Source organism: Phocoena phocoena, chromosome 9 (assembly GCF_963924675.1).
Source record: "Phocoena phocoena chromosome 9, mPhoPho1.1, whole genome shotgun sequence".
NCBI classification, from domain to species: Eukaryota; Metazoa; Chordata; class Mammalia; order Artiodactyla; family Phocoenidae; genus Phocoena; species Phocoena phocoena.
In genome coordinates, this window is record NC_089227.1 from 69,215,997 (window position 1) to 69,240,600 (window position 24,604).

The 24,604-nt window shown below is 37.0% G+C and overlaps 1 protein-coding gene across 1 annotated transcript in view; it reads left to right on the forward strand.

Moving 5' to 3' along the window:
- The window catches only part of ZNF277 (zinc finger protein 277), a 115,487-nt gene that overhangs the window by 39,007 nt on the left and 51,876 nt on the right, over window positions 1-24,604 (forward strand). Inside the window, exon 2 of the mRNA XM_065884220.1 lies at window positions 22,212-22,413. Coding sequence (XP_065740292.1) covers window positions 22,212-22,413 — 202 coding nt within the window. The remainder of the gene's footprint in view (window positions 1-22,211; window positions 22,414-24,604) is intronic.

The following is a 24,604-nucleotide window of genomic DNA, read 5'->3' on the forward strand; positions in this document are numbered from 1 at the left end:
AGTCTAAAAGCTGAGCTATGTTATCAGTAGATGCCCTCGTCTGTCCCGGTGTATTCAGCCCTAAAAATACTTTGTTATATACAAATAACAGAGGTGCTTCTACTCTAGTAACCTTATGCATTCCTGAAAAACTGCATTCTACAGAAGTACGCGACACAAATAACAGGTCTTAAGCGTGGCAGGGGGTCGGGGATTGGGTTAGGGATAGATCATTCAAAACCAATAGAACTTTGTAAACCACAGCAATCCTAATAAAAAGAGCAGCATGGTTAAGTCTCCACTGGATTTACAGTCCAGTTAATTCTTTGCATCATTGAACTCTGGAATTCATGCTGCCTCCTTCAAACTATAGTTCCTTGGAGACATTTACTCCTAATGAAGACCAGTTTTATCAAAATTAAATACCCAACTCACTGTGTAGACTTCTATCAATCAAGTGTTTTGTTTTGTTTTTAAGACTTTATTTTTTTAGAGCAGTTTTAGATTTACCACAAAATCGCAGAGGTGTAGAGGTTTCCCATATACTCCTTACCCCCATACATGAATAGCCTTTCCAATTATCAACGTTATTCACCAGAATGGTACATTTTTTACCAAGGATGAACGTATATTGACCTATCATAATCACCCAAAGTCCATTGTTTACTTTAGGGTTCCCCCTTGGTGTTGTACATTATAAGGGTTTGGACAAATGTATAATGGCATATATCCATTTTTATAATATCCTACAGAGTATTTTCACTGCTCTAAAAAATCCTCTGTGCTCTGCATAATCATCTGTTCCCACCCCCATCCCAGCTACCACTGATCTTTTTATGGTCTCCATAGGTTTGCCTTTTCCAGAACGGTATATAGTTAGAATCATACAGTATGCAGCCTTTTTAGATTGGCTTCTTGTACTAAGTAATATGCATTTAAGATTGTTCCATGTGTTTTTATGTCTTGATAGCTCATTGCTTTTTAGTGCTGAATAATATTCCATTGTCTGGATGTACCAAAATTAATTTATCCATTTGCCTACTGCAGGACATCTTGGTTGCTTCCAAGTTTTGACAATTATGATTAAAGCTGCTGTAAACATCTGTGTGCAGGTTTTTGTGTGGACATCAGTTTTCAGCTCCTTTGGGTAAATACCAAGGAGTACGATTGCTGGATTGTATGGTAAGAGTATGTTTAGTTTTGTAAGAAGCTGCCACACAGTCTTCCAAAGTGACTATACCATTTTGTGTTCCCACCAGCAATGATGAGAGTTCCTGTTGCTCCACATCCTCACCAGCATTTGGTGTGTTCAGTGTTCTGGATTTTGGCCATTCTAATAGCTGTATAGTAGGATCTTGTTTTAATTTGCATTTCCCTGATACCATATGATGTGGAGCATCTTTTCATATGCTTATTTGCCTTCTGTATATCTTCTTTGATGATGTTAATATCTTCAGCCCCATATAATATTGTAAATCAACTATACTTCAATTAAAAAATAATAAAGATCTTCAGCCCATTTTTTAATCAGGTTGTTCGTTATCTTATTGTTGAGTTTTAAGTGTTTTTTGGTATATTGTGGATAACAGTCCTTTATCAGGTGTGTCTTTTTTTTTTTTTTTTTGCGTTACGCGGGCCCCTCACCGTTGTGGCCTCTCCCGTTGCAGAGCACAGGCTCCGGATGTGCAGGCTCAGCAGCCATGGCTCATGGGCCCAGCCGCTCCGCGGCATGTGGGATCCTCCCAGACTGGGGCACGAACCCGTGTCCCCTGCATCGGCAGGCGGACTCTCAACCACTGTGCCACCAGGGAAGCCCTATCAGGTGTGTCTTTTGCAAATCTTTTCTCCCAGTCTGTGGCTTGGCTTCTCATTTTCTTGATACTATCTTTTTCAGAGTGGAAGTTTTTAATTTTAATGAAGTTCACCTTATCAGTTATTTCTTTCAGGGATCCTGTCTTTGGTGTTGTATCTAAAAAGGCATCATTATGCTCAAGGTCATCAAGGTTTTCTCCTATATTATTATTGACTTAAAAATGCACAACATAAAAGCTGTGAGTCTGGTTTATTCATTTTCTTACTAAGGACTGTAGCCCTGGAGACTGCCTCTCAGATAGCTCTGAGAAACTGTTCCAAAGAGGTAAGCAGGGAGGTCAGTATATTTGTGATTTTGGCAAAGGTGGTCTGTGCAACCAAGTACACCTCTTGGTTGAAGGTTGCTGGTAGTCACGAGGAGCAGATGTCTTAGTTCATTGTTTTAGTGCTTTTCTAAGTATGGGAAGATGCAAGAATCCAGGTTCATAAAAAAGTTTCTCCTGAAAATATCTCACTATCTGAAGGCCTGTTCTGCCAGTTTTCCCAGAGCTCAGAGAGCCTCATTCCTGATCTCCACCCTGAACACCTTTCAGGACGTGTTGAAGATCAGCAACTGCGGTGGCTAATGACTCAATCCTTGTGGAGCTGGGTGGCCAGTGGCATTTTTTAGTTGGCATTATTGTCTAAGAGTTTTACAGTTTTGTGTTTTACGATTAGGTCTGTGATCCATTTTGAGTTAATTTTTGTGAAGAGTATAAGGTCTGTGCCTAGATTGATTTTTTTTTTTTTTTTTTGTGGGGAGGGGCCTGTGAATGTCCATTTGTTCCAACCATTTGTTGAAAAGACACTCTGTCAGTCAGGTGTTATTTAAACATGGGAAGAAATGCCATTGCACCTTGTTCATCTGTATCATCAGCTTCCTTGAACAGCTTAACATAATGGAAAGAATAGCAGTTCTTGAAGTTCCTACTTGCTGTAAGGAAGAACTTAACTAGATTTTCAGGAGTTTTGTTAAAGATTGTTGTATATTGCTTAGGCTTTCTTTAAATAATGAGAAAGCATGCCATGATTGCTTCAAATCACTATTTTGCTGGAAAAAAATACACATGAACTAATACAACTTCTGTGTTATGCTGACGTTATTCTTCAGTTTATCAAATGTGTATGAGCAGATTCACAGTAAAGAAACATACTGCATCAATGACTTCAATTTGAATACCTTTCATAAATAAAGTGCAAAGATGTTGTTTTTCCCAAAACCAGAAACCATTTTTTAACCTTCCCCCATAAAATGTCCATCTTTTTTACTCTTACATTAAATTATGAAGTCATAGAATTGATCATAAACAGGTTTTCCTTAGAACAGTAGTTTGTGGATTCACATAAAACATGTACCAGTCACCACAGAATGATTACATTAGAATCACTGTGTGGAAAACATTATGTTTCCAAAGCTCCCTAGTTGATTTATATGTACTATCAGGTTTGAGAATCACTGCCTGAAAATAAAAATAACAAAAGATATTCATCAAGTATCATTTTTAGTAAAGTTGCATTTGGACATCCAGTGAAGCCAGTGATAGTCAGATGAACTGCTGACAAAATTCTGTGTTTGCTGTTGCATGAGTAATTTGCAACATGTACTATCTTATGTTAACTAACTTCCACTCATTCTTTTAAGGATACAAGATATATATCACTTTTTGGATTAATTTTTGTAATTATGAGGTAAACCATGGGAAATTAGTACTACATCTGAAATTCTAGGATTAAAATCTGTTGTATGTTTTATTGTCCAGCAGCTTTTTATTTCCTCTTCCTCTGTATTGGAAGGCAAGTGATTTTTGTGATGTAGTCACATTTAGAGAAGGTTATTTTACATCATGGAGATGGGATTTATACTAAACTCACTGAAGATACGGGAGAGGTTGTCAGTAGACAAGTAAATTGAGAATTATATATTTTTTAATGTCCTGAAAAATGATTGGATCACAGGTGTTTTGCAGAAGCTTTAAAAGACTACTCACAACTGTCTTTGTAAAAGCAGCAGCTCCAGATAACTTGAAGAAAAAGGATTTGTTAAATACCTCAAAGTAAGACCAAACAACTACCCAAGCAGTCTGGCATGTAACTGGAACTAAGGAAGTGCATCCAGTGCTTCAGTATTTCGCTTGCTGGATATAGACTACCTTACCATTGTGCTTTGTTCTTTTCTCTCCTCTGGTGCTTCTTACATTCTAGGTCGTGTGAGATGTATCTGTGAACTTGACCAGCCTCCCTGGTGGAAAAGATGTGGATTCCTTGAGAGCAGGGTCGTTCTTATTCTTCTTTATTTGCTCTCCAGTATCTAGCACAGCTCTTTTGCTTGAAAGTGGGCTGGAAGGAAAAATTACTTTCTAGGGAAATATTTTTATAAAACAGAGTGATACAATGAATATCAGCCAAGACTTCGCCTAACTTTCAGAAAGTTTCTATTTCAATATCAGGGCTGAGAAGTAATCTGTTATTATTTTCATCCTCAAATCCTTTAGAGACTTGCTATTACAGAGCTGCTTTATTGCTGAGAAGGCTGTTATAAAGAGGTCTTTTACTATTTCAACAATTAAAATCCATCAGATGGAATCTCAGCTGACTTAACCAGTGCTGGATAATCTAGTAAATACTGTCATAGCCAAGGTTCACTGTATTAATAATAGATTTTCTTCTAAAGAAGTTAGAATAAATTAGTAATTATTAACTTTAACATATCACCCAAAGAATTAGCAAATTTTCTTAGTTTTATAATTTGCCATGATATTTAGTGCTTAAGATAGCAAAATTGCTTGTCAGAAGAGCAGAGAACGTATTCAGTGACTTTTCTCCACGTGAAAAATCCGTTCAGCATAGATACTGATTTGAAACTACTGCTTGATTTTATTCTAAATTATTATGTTTGGGACATAAGCCAAAGAGAGAAATGCGTTTGTAGAGTTGTTAACAAGACAGCATTTTCATTCAGTAAAAGACAAAAACTAATTTTTTTCAAGGAGCTAATTGATATCTGATATATACATACATATATATGTATATAAGTGTAAAGAATTAAACTGTTCTAAAACAAGAATTTAAATCAGTGATTATGTGGTACTTTTGAAAAGTTCCTATTTATTAATGTGCTTTTCTGTGCCTAAAAATAATTATTCTTAACAAAACTATTGTACTAACAAATTATTCATACTGATGAATTTAGACATCAAACATTAAAATTAAAAGATGACATAGCTATTTAATTTTTTAAATAGAGATATGTTAGTCCCACAACTCAAAATTTATGATTCTATCAAAAACACTAATTATACTTAATAGGGAAATATCAGATAGGTAATTTAAAATTTTCTAGTTGCCAGCCCATTTCATTAAAATATTGACTAGAATACTAATTCCAAAGTAATAGCCTGTCAAATCAAATCAATTAAATTAGGTTAAACCCAGCCTCTGTGGATGCACTGTGAAATCTCCACTGGGCGCTGCTTACTTAGAAAGCATAAGGTAGGCCAATAACCAATCAGGTGTTTATGAGTCAGAATTTACCCTTCCTTCCTTTCCATCTTTTCCCCCATAGATTTCAGTAAATAAGAGTATTCATCAGTTTGCTTTGTTTCTCCCTTCCTGCCAAAAACTCAGTTATTTGTCAGTATCTTTTGTTACATTGGTCTCCTGTCAGGATCACCAGGAGATGATCCTATGTTTCAAATAGGTTATCCTGGTTAATTAAATTTTCCATTAACTGAGGTGAAAATTTTATTACCTTTTTTGTTTATTTCCAGATTTATATTCCCAGATTCCTGATGTCTGCCTCCTGCCTACTACTGCCTTCTCCTGGTAGATGGGAGATAATGTTGAGGACTTAGTTCCAATTTGTTCTGTTACTTAGAATGAAATATATATATACCCAGCCTTGAATTCCAGTTGGAGTCCCAGCATTCCTATCAAATAAAAACTTGTGGTAGTTTTACATTTAAGTACTGTGAAGTATCTTTGATAGTGTAGAGTAGGAGCAGTAGAAGATGTGAAATATCAGTGATGTGAGAGAGAGAATAAAGTAATAACACAGTATGTATTTTTATCTTTCATTCCAACTCCTTTTGGATTCTAAATCTTTCATTGCCAATAAGCTTTAGAGTTAGAGAAAATATTTCTGAAGAAATGAATATACTTAACCATGTATGTTTTAAAGTGCTTTTTTTTTTTGATATGGTAACTCTTTTTATTTTTTTAAGGAACCTCCATACTGTTCTCCATAGTGACTGCACCAGGTTACATTCCCACCAACAGTGTTCCTTTTTCTCCACACCCTCTCCAGCATTTATTATTTGTAGACTTTTTAATGATGGCCATTCTGACCAGAGTGAGGTTATATCTCATTGTAGTTTTGATTTGCATTTCTCTAGTAATTAGCAATGTTGAGCATTTTTTCATGTGCCTGTTGGCCATCTGTATGTCTTCTTGGAGAAATGTCTCTTTAGGTCTTTTTTTTTTTTTTTTTTTTAAGAAGATGTTAGGGGTAGTAGGAGTTTATTAATTTATTTATTTTTGCTGTGTTGGGTCTTCATTTCTGTGCGAGGGCTTTCTTTAGTTGTGGCAAACGGGGGCCACTCTTCACCGTGGTGCGCGGGCCTCTCACTATCGTGGCCTCTCTTGTTGCGGAGCACAGGCTCCAGACGCGCAGGCTCAGTAGTTGTGGCTCACGGGCCTAGTTGCTCCGCGGCATGTGGGATCCTCCCAGACCAGGGCTCGAACCCACGTCCCCTGCATTAGCAGGCAGATTCTCAACCACTGCGCCACCAGGGAAGCCCCTAGGTCTTCTTAAAGTACATTTTTAACAGTAGAAATCTTAATCTGATTTAAATTTACAAATAATCATTTATCATATTAATAAGGAAGGATTTATTTTTATACATTTACTTTCTCTTCCTAGGATTTATTTCCCTCTGAAATGTCATGAACTTATATTTCAAACAGCTATTGCTTTCACATTATTGTTACTACTGCATTATTAAAGTAGACACTACTAATTCCTCTTTGTGGAATGGATTAAGATAAGAAGGTATCATGTGTAAACCAGAAACAAGTAATCGATAGCCAAAAAAGCTGCCTGAGAAAGGAAACTTAATCACATTTCACTATTAAGTAGTTTTGAAAGTAGGAATTGTAGCATGAAAAGGGAGGCCCCAGCCAATATTTTAGATTCTGCAGTGCTTTCATATTACAGTAGGGAAAAGGAGCTTAATTAATATCATCTCAGTCATAATCTGAGCAGGAAATCAAGTCATTTCTGCATCGTCTAGTCTACTACATCATTTGTTCCTGAGTTCCATTTTTTTTTAGTAACTCCTAAACTAATTGAGAGTTTTCTAGACAAAAAGAGTAGATCTACAGGGGACTTCCCTGGTGGTCCAGTGGTTAAGAATCCACCTTCCAATGCAGGGGACGTGGGTTTGATCTCTGGTCGGGGAACTAAGATCCCACATGCTGCAGAGCAGCTAAGCCCACACGCCACAGCTAGAGAGCCTGCGTGCTGCAACTAAGACCCGACACAGCCAAATTAAAAAAATTAATATATTTTTTTTAAAAAGTAGATCTACAAGTAACCAACTTCCCAGCCCACCCTCAGGGAATTTAGTAGGATGGACAGTGGTTTGAGGATGTATGAGAAAGCAATTTCTGAGTATTTCTAGAAAGATTGGACCTGTTAATAGCTTTAATATAACAGTAGGATGGTTGCCACACGTTCTCAGTCTTTTCCTGACTTCTCTTTGCTATTGATTTTGCTTGCATACAAATTGAACAAACCTGCGTCACTAGAAATAATCAGGTGATAGCATATGCTATAGAACTTAACACTTACAACACTTACAGTTTTTCTTTATAGAATGGGAATGTAAAAAGGAAAATCTTTGAGGAACAAGAGAGTTAATTGTTAATCCTAATTCTATGTGAAAAACATTTTGCCTGTTCTCAAATAAATCTTCACTGTAGACAGGATGCAGTAATCTGGTCCTATTAGAAACTCTGGAATATATATCCCCACAGGTAAAGAATCCCTCCTATTACATCTGTTCTCAGTAAATTCCTGTATTTATATAAAAGATACCGTATATTTTACTTTCAAAAACAGTAGTCCAGGGGTTAATGTTAATGGTGGAGATTTCAGGCACTGTGATAACCAATTTAAAAAATTACTTTTGCCAGGGGATTTGTTTGTAGTTTCTATATTATACCCTGTATAAGTATTGCCTGTTCTGTCTTCAGGGTGTCTCCTTCTGCTCTGCCTGCAAAGTGAGGTCATCTAAATCCTGTTGCAAAATGGTGGTTAATTTAGTTATGTAATTGCTTGAAATCCCCAAATAAGGACACTATTCACATACACGTTGTAAATAAAAATGTTAGACTAAATGATAAAAAATATATTGTAAGTGACAGGATGCATGGTTTTAAAACTTTTTGGAGTCACCAGAACCCTTTAAGAATTAAATCAAAAGACCTTCCTAGAAAAATTCATACACACATAATTTTGAATACAATTTCACATTGAATTCTACAGATTGAGTTTGAATCGTGTAGGTGTTCATGGACCTAAGATTAAGGTCTTCTGCATTAATTAGATCTGCTCTGTCAAATGTGATAGCCAATAATCACATGTGGCTATTTAATTAAAATTAAACAAAATTGAAGTTCCTCAGTCTCACTGTCCACATTCTCAATGCTCAATAACCACATGTAGCTAATGGCCACCATGGACAATAGCCAATAGGACAAAGCAGATATAGAACATTTCCTTTCTCTCAGTAGGTTCTTTTGGACAGCACTGGGTTAGGTGTTTCTAAAATACTCTATTTAAAAATCTTATCATTATGTGTATTTATGTATAAGTATTTGTGTAGAGCTGCATGATTTGACAACCCAGAACATATATGTTGTAAGAAAAGTCAAGCTCTTTTTGACACAATACAGATCTGTTCGCGAAATATAAATAGGACTCAAAGTAAGGCAGCTAGCTAACCTCAGCTGGACCTTCAGGACTATTCTACAATGATTTTTTTCTAAATTGCATTTTCCATTAGTAGTAGTTCTAAATCTTTTCCATTTTTTCCTTAAGTTCTTGTCTTCAGTGTAGTTGGAGACCTCACCTCCTATGTTCAGAAAATTGAGGCTGTCAGTATAAATTCCTTCAACTTCCCTTATCTCTGTATAAAAATCTCATCGTGTTTTCTTTTATTGTAATGTGCTACAGGAATAGCAAGGTGATCAAGAGAATGCAAAAGCCTTTGAATTCTAACGATATAATCAGGACTTAAGAGTAAGTAGACAGTTATGAAGTGAGCTTATTCTTTGTTAGAAGTCTGGGATCCACTCTTACATGACTTGGTGCTTTAGATCTACTTTAGGACCATGGAATGTGTATTTTGAATTAATGTACAGGAATTGCAGTACATCTCAGTGCATATGATGCCTGTCTCTCTCCATCCTCGAACTTACAGCCATACTCATTATTATCAGTAGTAATAATGGGAGCTAACCTTTATTGCACTAATGTGTCGACCACCCATGTGCTTTACATCAGTTTCCTCAATTAACCCTCATAACAACTCCATCAGGTAACTATTATAATTAATCCATTTTACGTTGTAGAAACAGACTTGACGTTAAGTAACTCACCCAGGATTGGTTAATGGGACCAAGTGTACAGTATTTTTAAGTATATGCACATTGTTGTGTAGTGGATCTCTAGGATCTTTTCATCTTGCATAACCAAAACTCTATACTCATTGAACAACTACTCCCCATTTTCCCCTCCTCCATCTCCTGACAACCACCTTTCTACTTATGCTTCTATGAGTATCACCACTTTAAATAACTCATATAAATGGAATCATGCAGTATTCATCCTTTTGTAATTGGCTTAGTTCACTTACATGTCTTTCAGGTTCATCCATGTTGTACTGTATGACAGAATGTCCTTTTATAAGGCTGAATAATGTTTCATTGTATATCTGTACCACAACTTCTTTATCCGTTCATATGTCGATGGACACGTAGGCTGTTTGCACCTCTTAGCTATTGTGAATAAGGCTTTGTTGAACATGGAAGTGCAAATTTCTTCAAGATCCTGTTTTCAGTTCTCCTTGATATATACTGCTGGATTATATGGTAGTTCTGTTTTTAATTTTTTTAGGACCCTCCATCCTGTTTTCTGCAATAGCTGTAGCAGTTTACATTCCAAGAACAGTGTACAGATTTTCTTTTTCTCCATACCCTTGTCAACACTTATCTCTTGTATTTTTTTTTTTTTTTTTTTGCGGTACGCGGGCCTCTCACTGCTGTGGCCTCACCCGCCGCAGAGCACAGGCTCCGGACGCGCAGGCTCAGCGGCCATAGCTCACGAGCCCAACCCCTCCGCGGCATGTGGGATCCTCCCGGACCGGGGCACGAACCCATGTCCCCTGCCTCGGCAGGCGGACTCTCAACCACTGCGCCACCAGGGAAGCCCCATTATCTCTTGTATTTTTGATGATAGTCGTTCTAACAGATGTGAGGTAGTGTCTCATTATACTTTGATTTGCATTTCCCTGTTGATTAGTGATGTTGAGCACCTTTTCATATACCTGTGGGCTATTTGTATGTCTTCTTTAGAGAAGTGTCTATTCGGGTCCTTTGCCCATTTTTTAATTGGGTTATTTGTTTTTGTTTTTGCTTTTGAGTTTTATGAGTTCCTTGGGTATTTTGGATATTAACCCTTTTGCAGTTATATGGTTTGCAAATATTGTCTCCCATTCCATAGATCGTTTTGTTGTCTTTTTTTTTTCCTTTGCTATGCAGAAACTTTGTAGTTTCATGTAGTCCTACTTATCTATTGTTTTCGTTGCCTACACTTTGGTGTCATATTCAAGAAATCATTGCCACCCTTAGAATGGGAGAAAATATTTGCAAATGAAGCAACTGACAAAGAATTAATCTCCAAAATATACAAGTAGCTCATGCAGTTCAATATCTAAAAAACAAACAGGGCTTCCCTGGTGGCGCAGTGGTTGAGAGTCCACCTGCCGATGCAGGGGACATGGTTTCGTGCCCCGATCCGGGAAGATCCCACGTGCTGCAGAGCAGCTAGGCCCGTGAGCCATGGCCGCTGAGCCTGCGCGTCTGGAGCCTGTGCTCCGCAACGGGAGAGGCAGCAATAGTGAGAGGCCCACGTCCCGCCAAAAAAAACAAAACAAAGAAAAAAACCAATCCAAAAATGGGCAGAAGATCTAAATAGACACTTCTCCAAAGAAGATACACAGATTGCCAACAAACACATGAAAGGGTGCTCAACATCACTAATCATTAGAGAAATGCAAATCAAAACTACAATGAAGTATCACCTCACACCAGTCAGAATGGCCATCATCAAAAAATCTACAAACAATAAATGCTGGAGAGGGTGTGGAGAAAAGGGAACCCTCTTACACTGTTGGTAGAAATGTAAATTGATACAGCCACTATGGAGAACAGTATGGAGGTTCCTTAAAAAACTAAAAATAGAACTACCATACGACCCAGCAATCCCACTACTGGGCATATACCCTGAGAAAACCATAATTCAAAAAGAGTCATGTACCACAATGTTCATTGCAGCCCTATTTACAATATCCAGGACATGGAAGCAACCTAAGTGGCCATGGACAGATGAATGGATAAAGAAGATGTGGCACATATATACAATGGAATATTACTCGGCCATAAAAAGAAACGAAATTGAGTTATTTGCAGTGAGGTGGATGGACCTAGAGACTGTCATACAGAGTGAAGTAAGTCAGAAAGAGAAAAACAAATACCATATGCTAACATGTATATAGAATCTAAAAAAAAATGGTTCTGAAGAACTTAGGGGCAGGACAGGTATAAAGATGCAGACATAGAGAATGGACTTGAGGACATGGGGAGGGGGAAGGGTAAGCTGGGACAAAGTGAGAGAGTGACATGGACATATATGCACTACCATATGTAAAATGGATAGCTAGTGGGAAGCAGTTGCATAGCACAGGGAGATCAGCTCGGTGCTTTGTGGCCACCTAGAGGGGTGGGATAGAGAGGATGGGAGGGAGACACAAGAGGGAGGAGATATGGGGTTATAAGTATATGTATAGCTGATTCACTTTGTTATAAAGCAGAAACTAACACACCGTTGTAAAGCAATTATACTCCAATAAAGATGTTAAAATAAATAAATAAAATAAAAATTTAAAAAAACTCATTGCCAAGGCCAATATTAGGAAGTTTTTTTCCTATATTTTCTTCTAGGAGTTTTATAAGTTCAGGTTTTATATTTAAGTCTTTATTTTATTTTGAGTTGATTTTTTGTGTGTGGAATAAGATAAGGGTCCAGTTTCATCTTTTACACGTGAATATCCAGTTTACCCAATAATAGTATTTTTTAATGAATGGTTGTTGAAAAAACGATATCCTTTATTGCACTGTAGTCTTGGCATCTTTGTCAAAGGTCATTTGACACTATGTGTTTGGGTTTATTTCTGGGCTCTCTATTCTGTTCCTTGATCTATATACATCTCTCATTAAGCAAGTACATACTGTTTTGACTGCTGTAGCTTTGTAGGATGTTTTGAAGTCAGGAAGTACCTCTAGCTTTGTTCTTCTTTCTCAAGGTTGTTTTGGCTATTCACAGTCCTTTGTGTTTCCATATGAATTTTAATGTTTTTTTTTTCTATTTCTGAAAAAAAAAAAAGCCAAAGGAATTTGATAGAAATTGCATTGAATCTGTAGATTGCTTTGGGTAGTTTGGACAATATAACATTTTACATCTTCCTATCCATGAACATACGCTGTCTTTCCAATTATATTTGTATCTTTCATCAGTGTTTTGTAGTTTTCGGTGTACAAGTCTTTTTGCCTCTTTGGTTAAGTTTATTCCTACATATTTTATTCTTTTTGATAGTATTGTAAATAGAATTGTTTTCATTTCCTTTTCAGAACGTTCATTATTGGTGTATAGAAACACAACTGATTTTTGTATGTTATTTGTCCTGCAACTTTACTGAATTTGTTTATTAGTTCTAAGCATTTTTTTCTGTGTGTGTATACTCTCTATAGTAATATAAGATCATGTAATCTGCAAACATAATTTTACTTCTTTTCTGATTTGGATGCCTTTTTTGTTTGTTTGTTTCTTGTTTGTTTGTTTCTTGCCTAATTTCTCTAGTTAGGACTTCCAGTATTATGGTGAATATAAATGGCAAGAGTGGGCATCCCTACCTTGTTCCTCATCTTAGAGGGAAAGTTTTCAGTTTTTAACAGTTGTAAATATTATGAGCTTTTAATATATATTGCCTTCATTATGTTGAGACAGTTTCCTTCTTTTTCTAGTTTGTTGAGTGTTTTTATCATGAAAAGATGTTGAATTCTGTCAAATGCTTTTTTCCATCTTTTGAGGTGATCCTGTGATTTATGTCTTTCATTCTGTTAATGTGGTATATCATATTGATTGATTTTCGTATGCTTAACCATTCTTGCATCCCAAGGATAAATTCCACTTGATTATGGTATATGATCCTTGTAATGTGCTGTTGAATTTGGTTTGCTGGTATTTTGTTGAAGACTCTTGCATCTTTATACATTAGGGATATTAGTCTGTAATTTTCTTGTAGTGTCTGTCTCGCTTTGGTATCATGGTAATGCTGGCCTCATAAAATGAGTTTGGAAGTGTTCCTTCCTCTTCAGTATTTTGGAGGAGTTTGAGAAGAATTGCCACTAATTCTTTAAGTGTTTGATAGAATTCTCCTGTGAAGCCATTTGTTCCTGGGCTTTTCTTTGTTGGGAGGTTTTTCATTACTGACTCAGTCTCCTTATAGTTACAGATTTTCTATTTCTTCAGTGATTCAGGTTTGGAATATTGTATGTTTCTAAGAATGTATCCATTTCTTCTAGGTTATCCAGTTTGTTGGAGTATAATTATTTATAGCAGCCCCTCATGATCCTTTGTATTTCTGTGTTATCAGTTATAATATCTCCCTCTTTCATTCCTGATTTTGAGTTTACCTTTTAAAAAAACACCCACTCTGGGCTTCCCTGGTGGCGCAGTGGTTGAGAGTCTGCCTGCCGATGCAGGGGACACGGGTTCGTGCCCCGGTTTGGGAAGATCCCACATGCCGCAGAGCAGCTGGGCCCGTGAGCCATGGCTGCTGAGCCTGTGCGTCCGGAGCCTGTGCTCCCCAGCGGGAGAGGCCACAACAGTGAGAGGCCCGCGCACTGCAAAAAAAAAAAAAAAAACCAACTCTTATTTTTGTTGATTTTTTTCTATATTTTTTCTATTCTCTATTTCATTTATTTCTGTCCCAATCTTGTTTGTTTCCTTCTGCTAAATTGGAGCTTGGTTTGCTCTTCTTTGACTAGTTCCTTGAGTTATAAAATTTGTTTATGGGAGATCTCTTTTCCTTTTAACATACTCATTTACCACTATAAACTTCCCTGGTTTTCCTGCATACCACAGGTTTTGGTATCTTGTGTTTTCCTTTTGTTGAGACTTGTTTTGTGACTTAATATGTTGTGTTACTTCCTTGATTAAAGACCATCAGGATCTACTCACAACTTTCAAATTAAATATAAATCTTTGGCCTGGCATTAAGGCTCACCAACATGTGATACATCTACCTTTACAGCTTTTTCTTACTTAGACTCTAGCACTATTTGGACTATTTTGATTTTTTAACTACCCATATGTACTTGCTGGAATTCTTTACCATTTCAGGAATCCTCTGTGATGACTACCCTTTATTTCTCCAGTTTTAAGGGGTTTTTTTCCTCCTTATTCTAAGCCCTTGATTTATATGGTCAGCTTCACATATGTTAACCTGTATTATAATTGTTTGTACAGTTGTCTCATATTTTCTTCTAGACTAACAATTTCTTCAGGATAGGTATTTTTATTAATAATCTTTGTATTTCTTTTAGTATCTAGAATTTACGTGATGCATAATAGGCATTCAATTTTTAAATGGTAAATATAATCAAAATTTTTCATCTTAGATCTTAAGACTTAGAAAGTGACTGAATAAAATGGTGCTTGCTCTACTTCTTTCTCTTATCTGTCACAGTCACATTTAGGGACTCATCAGTTGGCATGCTTTTTATTTAAGAATTTTTCAGTGTTAAAAAAATTGGGGGTAAATAAATGCATTCATAATCTCATTGTTTTGTATATTCTCTTTCAAACCTTGTACTTGCATTTGAGTGTATGTACATGTATGTTTATAATTGCCAGTTAGCAAATGCATAATGTTATATAGGATATGCCAGATATTATAGAACAGTTTTCATTTGCATGACATTTAGGTTGTTTCCATTACTTTACTTTATAGGTGATGCTGTAATAAAGTTTTCATAGCTTTTTGCCTGTTAAATTAGCTCCTTTAATTTTCAAGCATGGGTTTATTAGGTTTAAGGGTTGACTATGTTTGTAACTGTTTTCATACCAGAGGAAGTGGCAAACTTTCCAGCTGTATAGATGAGTACTAATCCAGCACAGCCTCATCAGCAGTCTCAATGTGGTATTGAGACTATGTAACAATGCTGATCTAAGTCCATCCCCCAACCTTCCCACTTTTAGTAGGAGTATAGTAAATTAATCTTTTATATTTGGGGCCTCATTAATTTACAAGATGAATTATTAGCCCAGGGGTAATTAAATAAGGGTGTTATATTCTTACTCTGAATTTAAGAGATTGATAATGGTTAAAAAGACTAGACCTAGTCTTTGCAATTTTCCAAATGCATCTGCTGGGGAGCCACTCTTAGAAATCAAAGAACTGACTTGTTTAGGAAGTAGAAGGCCATTTTTTGGTGTAAGAGCAAAATACTCTCAAGAATTTAGAAATAGGGCTTCCCAGGTGGCGCAGTGGTTGAGAGTCCGCCTGCTGATGCAGGGGATGCGGGTTCATGCCCCAGTCCGGGAAGATCCCACATGCCGCAGAGCAGCTGGGCCCGTGAGCCATGGCTGCTGAGCCTGCGTGTCCGGAGCCTGTGCTCCTCAACGGGAGAGGCCACAGCAGTGAGAGGCCCGCGTACCGCAAAAAAAAAAAAAAAAAAAAAAAAGAATTTAGAAATAAAGTTACCTTCTTGGAGTTTAATTTTTAGAATAAAATCAACATATAATCAGTGAGATTGATTAGGCATTGAAATCCTATGGAAATATATGATATCTGTCAGATCAAAAGCTTAGCGAACAGGCCTGAAAATATTATCCAGACTTGTTAAAATACGGAAGTGAGCTATAATCAAATAAATTACACTAATATATATAAAGAACAAATGTAAAGGAAATGTTTACTTTGGAAACTAGAGTATGTTTACAGTGTTTTCAGAATTAAAACAGTAAAAACAAACAAAAACACTCCACCTATCTCAATATTCCAGTTTTTATGATAGATATCAATTAGATGATCAGAGTGTGATGAGAGTAGCAACTAAATCAATTTTATCTGGGTTGAGTATATCACCAAATTACTGCTTCGTTTTCACAGTTTCAGTAGTGGTGTGATGATAATGTGCAAAGCAGGTTGCAGGGACTTCTTTAAAGGGGAAATGATGTGTGAGGTGTTCTACAATTCCTTACGATGGAATGCTGTAAAAGTTCTTATCAGTTATTTGTTGATTTGGGCTTTTCTTCTCTCATTCAACTTAAGGGAGACAGAAACCTCAGTCTTCTTATTTTTTCTTCAAAGCACCAGCAGCCAGCTATTTGTTTGGCAGTAATGATATATTGCAAAGTCTAGAGCTGCCTATTTTAGCATATAGGTATATTATGAATTCATTACTGGTTTGTTCCCTAGATAGAACTTTGCTACTCAAAGTGTGGTTTGTGAATGAGTGGGCTGACAACATCTGGGAACTGAGACATGCAGAATTTCAATCCTGTCTACCTCTTAGGCCAACTTTGTTAGTTCATATACTCCAAGAAGCACACACGAAGATGGAATTTGACGTTTAAGAGATTTGTTAGGGAAGACGCCAGAGGGAAAAAGGAGAGATGGGTCTGACCTGTGTGAAGGAAAGAGGGAAAGGAGGGTTGTGTAGGAGCTCGGAGTACAGCACAGTTCTAAGCAAGTTTCTGGCAAGCCAGTGGGGAGTCCTCCAGCCAGTGTCCCAAGTCAGTGAAGTTCCATCTCTCACAGGAATGAGTGTGCCTTGCTATTTCTGCTACCTCCAATCATTTAATGAAAGCAGTGTATGGAAAGCTTGGCTTCAGTGCAAGTGGGATTTCAGAGCACAGCACCCAAGGCCTTCTTTGCATTATGGTCACAACAGCAAGAGATTTGATTGGCACAGTTCCCTGGCCGCCACACCTACTGAATCAGGTGCATTTCAACAAAATCTCCAGGTGATTATATGCATATTAAGCTTTGAAAAGCACTACCCTAGAATAATAATTTGACACTTTGAGGATCTTACCCAGAGTCAGTAAAATTGTTTATAATCAGCATAGGATCTCCTCAAAAATTCAGCTCTTTCGGAGTGGTATTTTTTATAGTTCATTTGAACAGAGTTGCTGTTCAAAGTGAGAACTAGAGCAGATAATTTGTTGTTAATTTGTAACAAATGTGTGAAGCAGATTTTGAGCCAAAGCAGAATTTCCAAGATACTTTGCCTCTTTGCTGAAAGGAGCTAGATATAATTTACTTCCTTTGTCCTTTTAGAGTTCAAAGTTCTTGTAGCAAAGAATTACGTATTTCTGCGTCTGTTGTCTTTTTACCATGTGGTAAGATGTAGATATGATTCTTGTGGTGACAGCTAGAAATAAACTGTTAGATCTTACTGAGTTTCCTCTGCTGACACAGTGCTTAGCATTTGAGGGGCTCTCTCTAGGACAGACTACACTATAAAGTTAGATTTGCCACAAGGCATTGTCACCTAACTTATGGATTTTTCCATGAGTCCAAGGTATCCACACTCTGGTATATATATGATCAGGAGACCCACAGTCCCCATGTGATCATCCTCTGAACCACTGATTCCCGGGCTTCAGTGTAGAGACTACTGCTTGGTAAAAATTACAGTTCCTCTGTCTACAATAAGGTCTTGAAATCAGTACTTTTAAAAAGCCTCCCAGGTGATGAAACTTAATTTGGAAGTCACTGCTCTAAAGTAAAATATATACAGAGGATTGGGGTCTATCCCACAGAAACATCCTCAGATGGAGTGGTTATAACTGACTCAGCATTCCAAATGATGCTTGTTCCTTGTTTACTAGAGAGTATCTTTACATGAAAAATTAAAAATAATTTTGAAATCCCTAATTAAAGATGAAATACTTTTATTACACTCAGTAGTATTTATTGTTATCTCAGAATTCAATGTAATTTTTACATCAGTATTTATTAATTAGCAGTGGGCCTGTTAACACCAAGGCTCACAGGACTGAATATCTGGCTATAATTATAGTTGGACTACTCTCAATCCTGGGCAGAGAAAGTTCTCCTAAAGACAGACAGCCACAGGTGTTCCCTAAAATAGAATTTACCTAGAAACTGAGTTAAAGGTGTAACTCTAGTTGTAAGTACCTCTGGTCCATTATTCATTCTTTTATTTCTTTGTTCAGCAAACACTTGTGAAATACAATCTGTGTTTCAGGCACTGTATAATCGATACCAGAGACCTGAAAATACGTAAGACTTAGTCCTTGACCTTGTGGAATTCACTAGACTACCCTAGTGGCAGAGATATACGTGAAAAAATTAATTACAACAGAGATATTTGTATTGTTGAGCATGGAGAGATGGAGTAGGTCAAGCCCACAAGCAGCCGTGGGGCGAAGGTGGGGGGACAGAGTGAGGGACAGCTGGCAAACACAAAGAATAGCACAGGTGCATCGCATGAGACACCAGTTACTGCTGCCTTTGTCCACAAGCCCTGTCAGGAATATCTAAATTCTGAGCAGATCACCTGAGCTATCTAAAACTTAACTCATTATCCATCCCTCTCAGAAAACAAAAATCCTGCTTCTCTACATGTATTTCTAGATTTGTGACTGGTACCCCCATTCATACAGTCTTTCCAGCCAGAAACCTGGGAGTCTTCCTCATCTCCTTTTTCTTTACTCCCTGTGGCCAGCCATTAATCAGGAACTGTCAGTTTCATCTTTGTAGCCTCTTCTCTATTCCTCTCTTCTAAGCACTGCTAACATTGCTGCTTCAGACAAGCTCTCAAACTTGGACATCTGCAGTAGTCTCCTAACTGGTCGGTCTCCCCATCTTTAGACTTGTCCTCTTTCCAATCCATTCTCCCCATATCAGTTTAAAACAGGAGAGACCCTTCCTATAAGGAAAGGTCTGAACTCCTTAGAGTTAGATATAGGTTGAGAGTGCAGATGCTTGAGCCGAACTGCTTGGATTCAAATCCTGACTCGACCACTTACTAGCTATCTGAAGGGCAAGTCACTTAGCCTTTCAGTGACTAAGTTTCCTCAACTGTAAAATAAGAGTAGAAATTGACTCTCTGTCATAGGATTACCGTAAGAGGTAATTGAATTAATACTGTACCTGTAAAGTGCTTAACAATGCCTGGCACAAAGTAAACACAGTGATGGTGGGTACTCATGGTAGGGTAATAATGCACAGTATTTGTGCCAAGTAAATAAAGATGACCAGGACTCACCTTGTCTTCCAGAGACTAACAGTCTGAAGGTGAACAGATTACTTCTTATGATCAATGCTGTTATAAATTTGAACACAGTGCTAAATGATTATGGAATCAGGAGAAAATTGTAGAACCTTGTGATCTAAAAATGTTTTTTTCTATTAATTTTTTTTATTTTATGGATGTATAGCAGCTTAAGTTCCCAAATACAACTTAGTACCTCTCAAACCACAAGTTCCTCATACATGAAATCTGTAGATTCATGATTTTGCTCCTGTATACCCTTACAGTGACAGTAAGCAATTTGGTTCTAGTATGTGTGAACATTTAGGTCCCTTTTCTGAGGAATAATTTGAAAAAAGAGAAACTGACATTGAACAAACAAAAGGGAAGAGACATGAGCCACAGAAGAATAGTAGAGAGTTTGCAGTAAAGTCTTGGAAAGAAGACGATGGTAGAGTACCCAGTGGTTTTGAAGGATGTGGGCTACTGAGGTTTAAGAGTTGCTGGTGGAGGTGGTATGGGGGAGGCTGCAGGACACGGCAGAATGCATATAAATTTAGTATGACTTACAAGTACATATGAATTCAAAACAGCACTGAACATAGTTTAAACAAGAAACACAGTTGAGGAATTGCCTTTTGGGGTTGGAGGCAAAAAATGTAGTGTTTGAATTTAGGCTCAAATTAGTAAGTTTAGGCCATTTACTAACACTGTGACTTGGGGAAATTATTTAACTTTTCTAAGTCTCAATTCTCATCTGGAAGATGGAGGTTGTAATACTACTAATCGAATGAGGTAGTTAGGGTTAATTGAGAAAGTGCCCTAAAACACTTTGCTGGTAATTTACAAATAGCAAACACCTAGTAAGGTTAGTTCTTGCTGTTGGTGGTGATTATTAATATAGTGTTTGCTTTCTTCAGTTAAGAAAAATGAATTTACAGATGCCTCAGTCAAATTTGGGAAGAAGAATATAGTACAGTACTTGTTATTTCCTAGATGGCAGGTAATGTTACTAACGTTTATTTAGAATATGCTGCCTTTTGTTTTCCTATTCTAGGGAACGTAAAATATTATTACAGAGTTTCATGAGTACATCACTTACCTTTTTCCCCATCCTATTTTTCACATGCAGGTTTAAGTTCCTGCAGAACTTAACCTATAACTGAAAAATATATCCTGCAACTAAAGAGCTATAGCATTCCAGAACTTGATTTCATTACCTAATTTAATGAATATAATAATGGGTAACACACCAGTCTTACTAATAGTGCTTCTAAAGTGCTTAAATATTTTTAATATTCTCCCTATTGTCATGTGTACCCTGTTTTCTTCTTTCCAGGTATTTAATAATTTTAGGTAACTAAGATAAACAGTTTGATTTAGCATACTTTATTATGAGTGATATATTAGAGGACATCCCTTATGGGACACGTTCCCTCTCCAGCTCACTAAGGTGACTGCTGTATCCCCATGCTCCCATAAATCTTATACATTCTCTCTCTCTCTTTATCCTTTTAACTTATCTTTACCTTCAAACAAATTTCAAGCACTTAGGCCTTGATGGTAAGAATAGTGTCATGCAAAGTCAAGCAGGAAAAAACTCAGTAGATACTCAGCTAATTTTTGTTAAGTGAGTGAATGAATGCTGCCCTCTTACATCATTTATCCAGTTCTTAGGCCATGGTCAGCAGTGTACCAGTAACTGATTCAATTAATTATTCAATTAAGAAGGCCTTTAAAAATAGGTAAAGTAAAATAAAAATAAGGAATAAAATTTAACAGTAGAATTAATAGTAACCTAATTCCAAAGGTTTCTGTCTGTGAAATAGCTGTCTTTCTTTCCAAAGAAGGTCTCCTGCCCTTCCTCAGATGCCAAATGCCTTACGCTAGTTACCTTGTTGCTGACTACTCAGTAGCCTGCATAAGGTGACAGGTCCAGCCTTCCACACTAGAAGACTGAAGAGGACTCCTGACACAACTGGCTATAGTTTGAGGCCCTGAATTCAGAGCTGTAGACCTTACATACTTCAACTCTTAAGGATACTATAGGTGATGTTAGGAAAAGGAATAGTGTAGACAAGAAAAATGTGTAGCATGTATGTCTAGTAATTGAGCATTCATCTCTTTGTTTGCAAGAACTTGAATTATGATACATAATTATATAATCAAATGATACATATAAATCAACATCAAAAATTGCCACCTGGACCACGCAGCACATGCTGTGTTAACCCAATATGAGACCTGTCTTCTTTGCACATGACAAATAATCAAAAACAGGAAAGAGTTTGCAGGTGTAACAGGAATCAGCTTAAAAGATCGTCCTGGCATCACCTCTAGCCTCAATATATACCATTTGCCTCCCAGCGTGATGACTTTCAGCCATAGGTCACAAATGGGCCTTAGAACCTTAACCCAGTGTGTTGCAACCTTCCCCCTCCAGGTACCCCTAGATTTGCTGCCATTGGCCGGTATCCAAGAAGAAGGCTTGAACAGCTGTCCTGACAAGTGGGTTTTCCCAATTCAAGCTGGCAAATGGGGAGTTTGAGCTGCTTTGTTATACTCCCTGCCTCTGGGTTACAGAAGCTATTTAAAATGGTAATAAAGTATCCTGCTCTCTGGTACTGTGTATTTTCTTTTTTGGAATTATGTAAATATCTTTAGGATCCTTTTAATGCAGGAGGTGAGAAATCATCCTTCTAAAGAGAGTTGATTTCAGTTTTTTTTTTTCTTTTTCTTTTTGTCTCTCCCAGACAGTAAGGATTGTATCCTGGAGCCGCTTTCCCTGCCAGAAAATCCAGGTGGCACCACCAGTTTAGAAGGTTCTCCATCTGTGCCTTGTATTTTCTGTGAAGAACATTTTCTTATAGATGAACAAGACAAACTTCTGAAGCACATGATCATTGAACATAAGACTGTCATAGCTGATGTTAAGTTGGTTGCTGATTTCCAAAGGTAAATTTTGTTTTTATCCATAAAAGAATTGTTTATTATTTCTTAAAGGAAAGGCATAGCATATATAAAATTATTCCTATAGAAATATGAAAATTCATATTATCAGGTTTCACCTTAGTCTTTTTTAAACTTTGTACTTATTTGCCTTCATGAGTGTGTAAGTTATGTTTGAAAATGTCACATACCTTTGCATGTCCTACAAATTCTGGAAGCAGACCAACTTTCCTTTACCACATTCCATGAAATTTTGGACATTGTTGATCTCTATCAGATTGATGTTCTTTCCATGTTTCAGGACATATGCATTCTCCAACTAAGTGAGTTCTTCCAGAAAGGTGAGAATAGACTTGGTAAAAGGCCACCCAAAGGGCAGTTTTGGGGGAAAGAGATACTTGGAGCCTTTTAAGCCAAAAGCTTATCATCCAAACACCTGTCAGCTTAAATGCTGTTATATGGTTGAAAACCAGGAAAATATTGAGTCTTTCAACAAGCCAGAGGGCTATAAGAGTAGACAGCAATTAAGGTCAGTGACTGAGGTACTTAGAGGAAGAGGATGAAGAGTAGATGTGAGTAGTTGGGGAACTGCCAACATTGGGCATGTATGAAATGTAGGAACCTGACCTATACAACCAGGCCCCCAAAGTGAGCTAATTATAGTCACTAATTCTAGACTAATTCTTGGTAGTGATTGTCTAAGAGAAATGCCTTCTCTTAAGCAGATATAGTGGAGTAGTTATGTACAGGTCATTATTAGTTGAAATTTGGAATCATTTTCCATATAAACAGTATCAGTGTAGTTAACTGGCTTTGTATAGTTACTGAAAGCACATATTTTGGTATATCTGGTAGGGTCCCATTTTGAGATGTTCTGCATTGATTTCCCTACAAAACGTTAGAGTAGCCCAGATATTATAAAATCCCTGCATCTAAACTCTGTATCTCCCAGACCACATTATTCTTAGCAAGCAACTTGTTTCTTAGAATGGGTTTTGCAAGCAACAAGCTGTATTATTAAGAGTGGACTGTGAAACCTGGAAGGCCTAGGATTGAATGCAGACTCGGTGACTTTCTTTACCACATGGCTTCCAGCAAGCTACTTACCACTCTAAGCATCAGTTTTCTCATCTATAGAATGGGGGTAACACCAGCCCTCATAATATTATTGAGCATTATATAAAACAGGGCATGTATAGCACCAGTGTCTGAGATATCTTTTATACACAATAAATGGTAGCCAAATTTTTAATTATATTTTGATTACAAAAGATATATTTGAAGTCTTAGCTTCCTGCAACGGTAGCTTAAGATTTCAATAGGCATTTATGCTGGTCTGAAGACCTAATTATCATTTGTAAAATTTGTTTTGAGAAATTTTCATTTAAGTTTCTAAGTACTCTGAACTTCTAGAATGGCAGTTTGTTTTTAAGGACAAATAGCCACAGTGCTCAAAGGGGTAATATTAGCTATTCTCTAGCCCTTCTTGGCCTTCTCAGATGCATAGCACCAGTAATGAATGTCTGCTGTGTGCCGTCTCTGTTATGGCCCCTTATATCCATCCACTCAGCATTGCTACTTGTGAGTAGACTTTGGGGCTGTATGGTTAGGGAGCAGAGACAGAATAGGGAAGGAGAGTTATATGAACAATATATGCCACCAACTACTGGAATAAACTAATTTTTACATGCCTTCAGAGGAAACACTCTGTGCTTCTCATTCTCATTCATTATTCTTTATTTTCAATTAAATTTTGTATGTGTGTATATATGTATATACACATGTGTGTGTTTTGGGAGTATTCTGGGAGTTTTTTCTTATATGATACCTAGTTATAGGTGGTCAGATCTGTCGATTTTGTTTTAGACATTTCTTAGCCTAGAGAACTTTGAATTCTTCAATTATTCAAATAACCATTGACAAGACTATCAAAAGAGTTATTCTTTTATAAATTTCCTATCATTTGGCCTTGCTTTGATGTAAAACTTTTTTTTTTTTACTCTTTTTTACCACATAAATGCAAATTCTCCCTCAGGAATTGCAGAAAAATATGATGATCAACCAGTGATAATTGAGTAATGTTAAGATTTTCTTTGTCTTCTTCTAAAATCTGTGAGAAATGTCTGAATCAGTTCGTATTTTATCCTTTGTACTTATGTATGATGGCTAAGTGGCTATATTTGTACTAATCAATCTC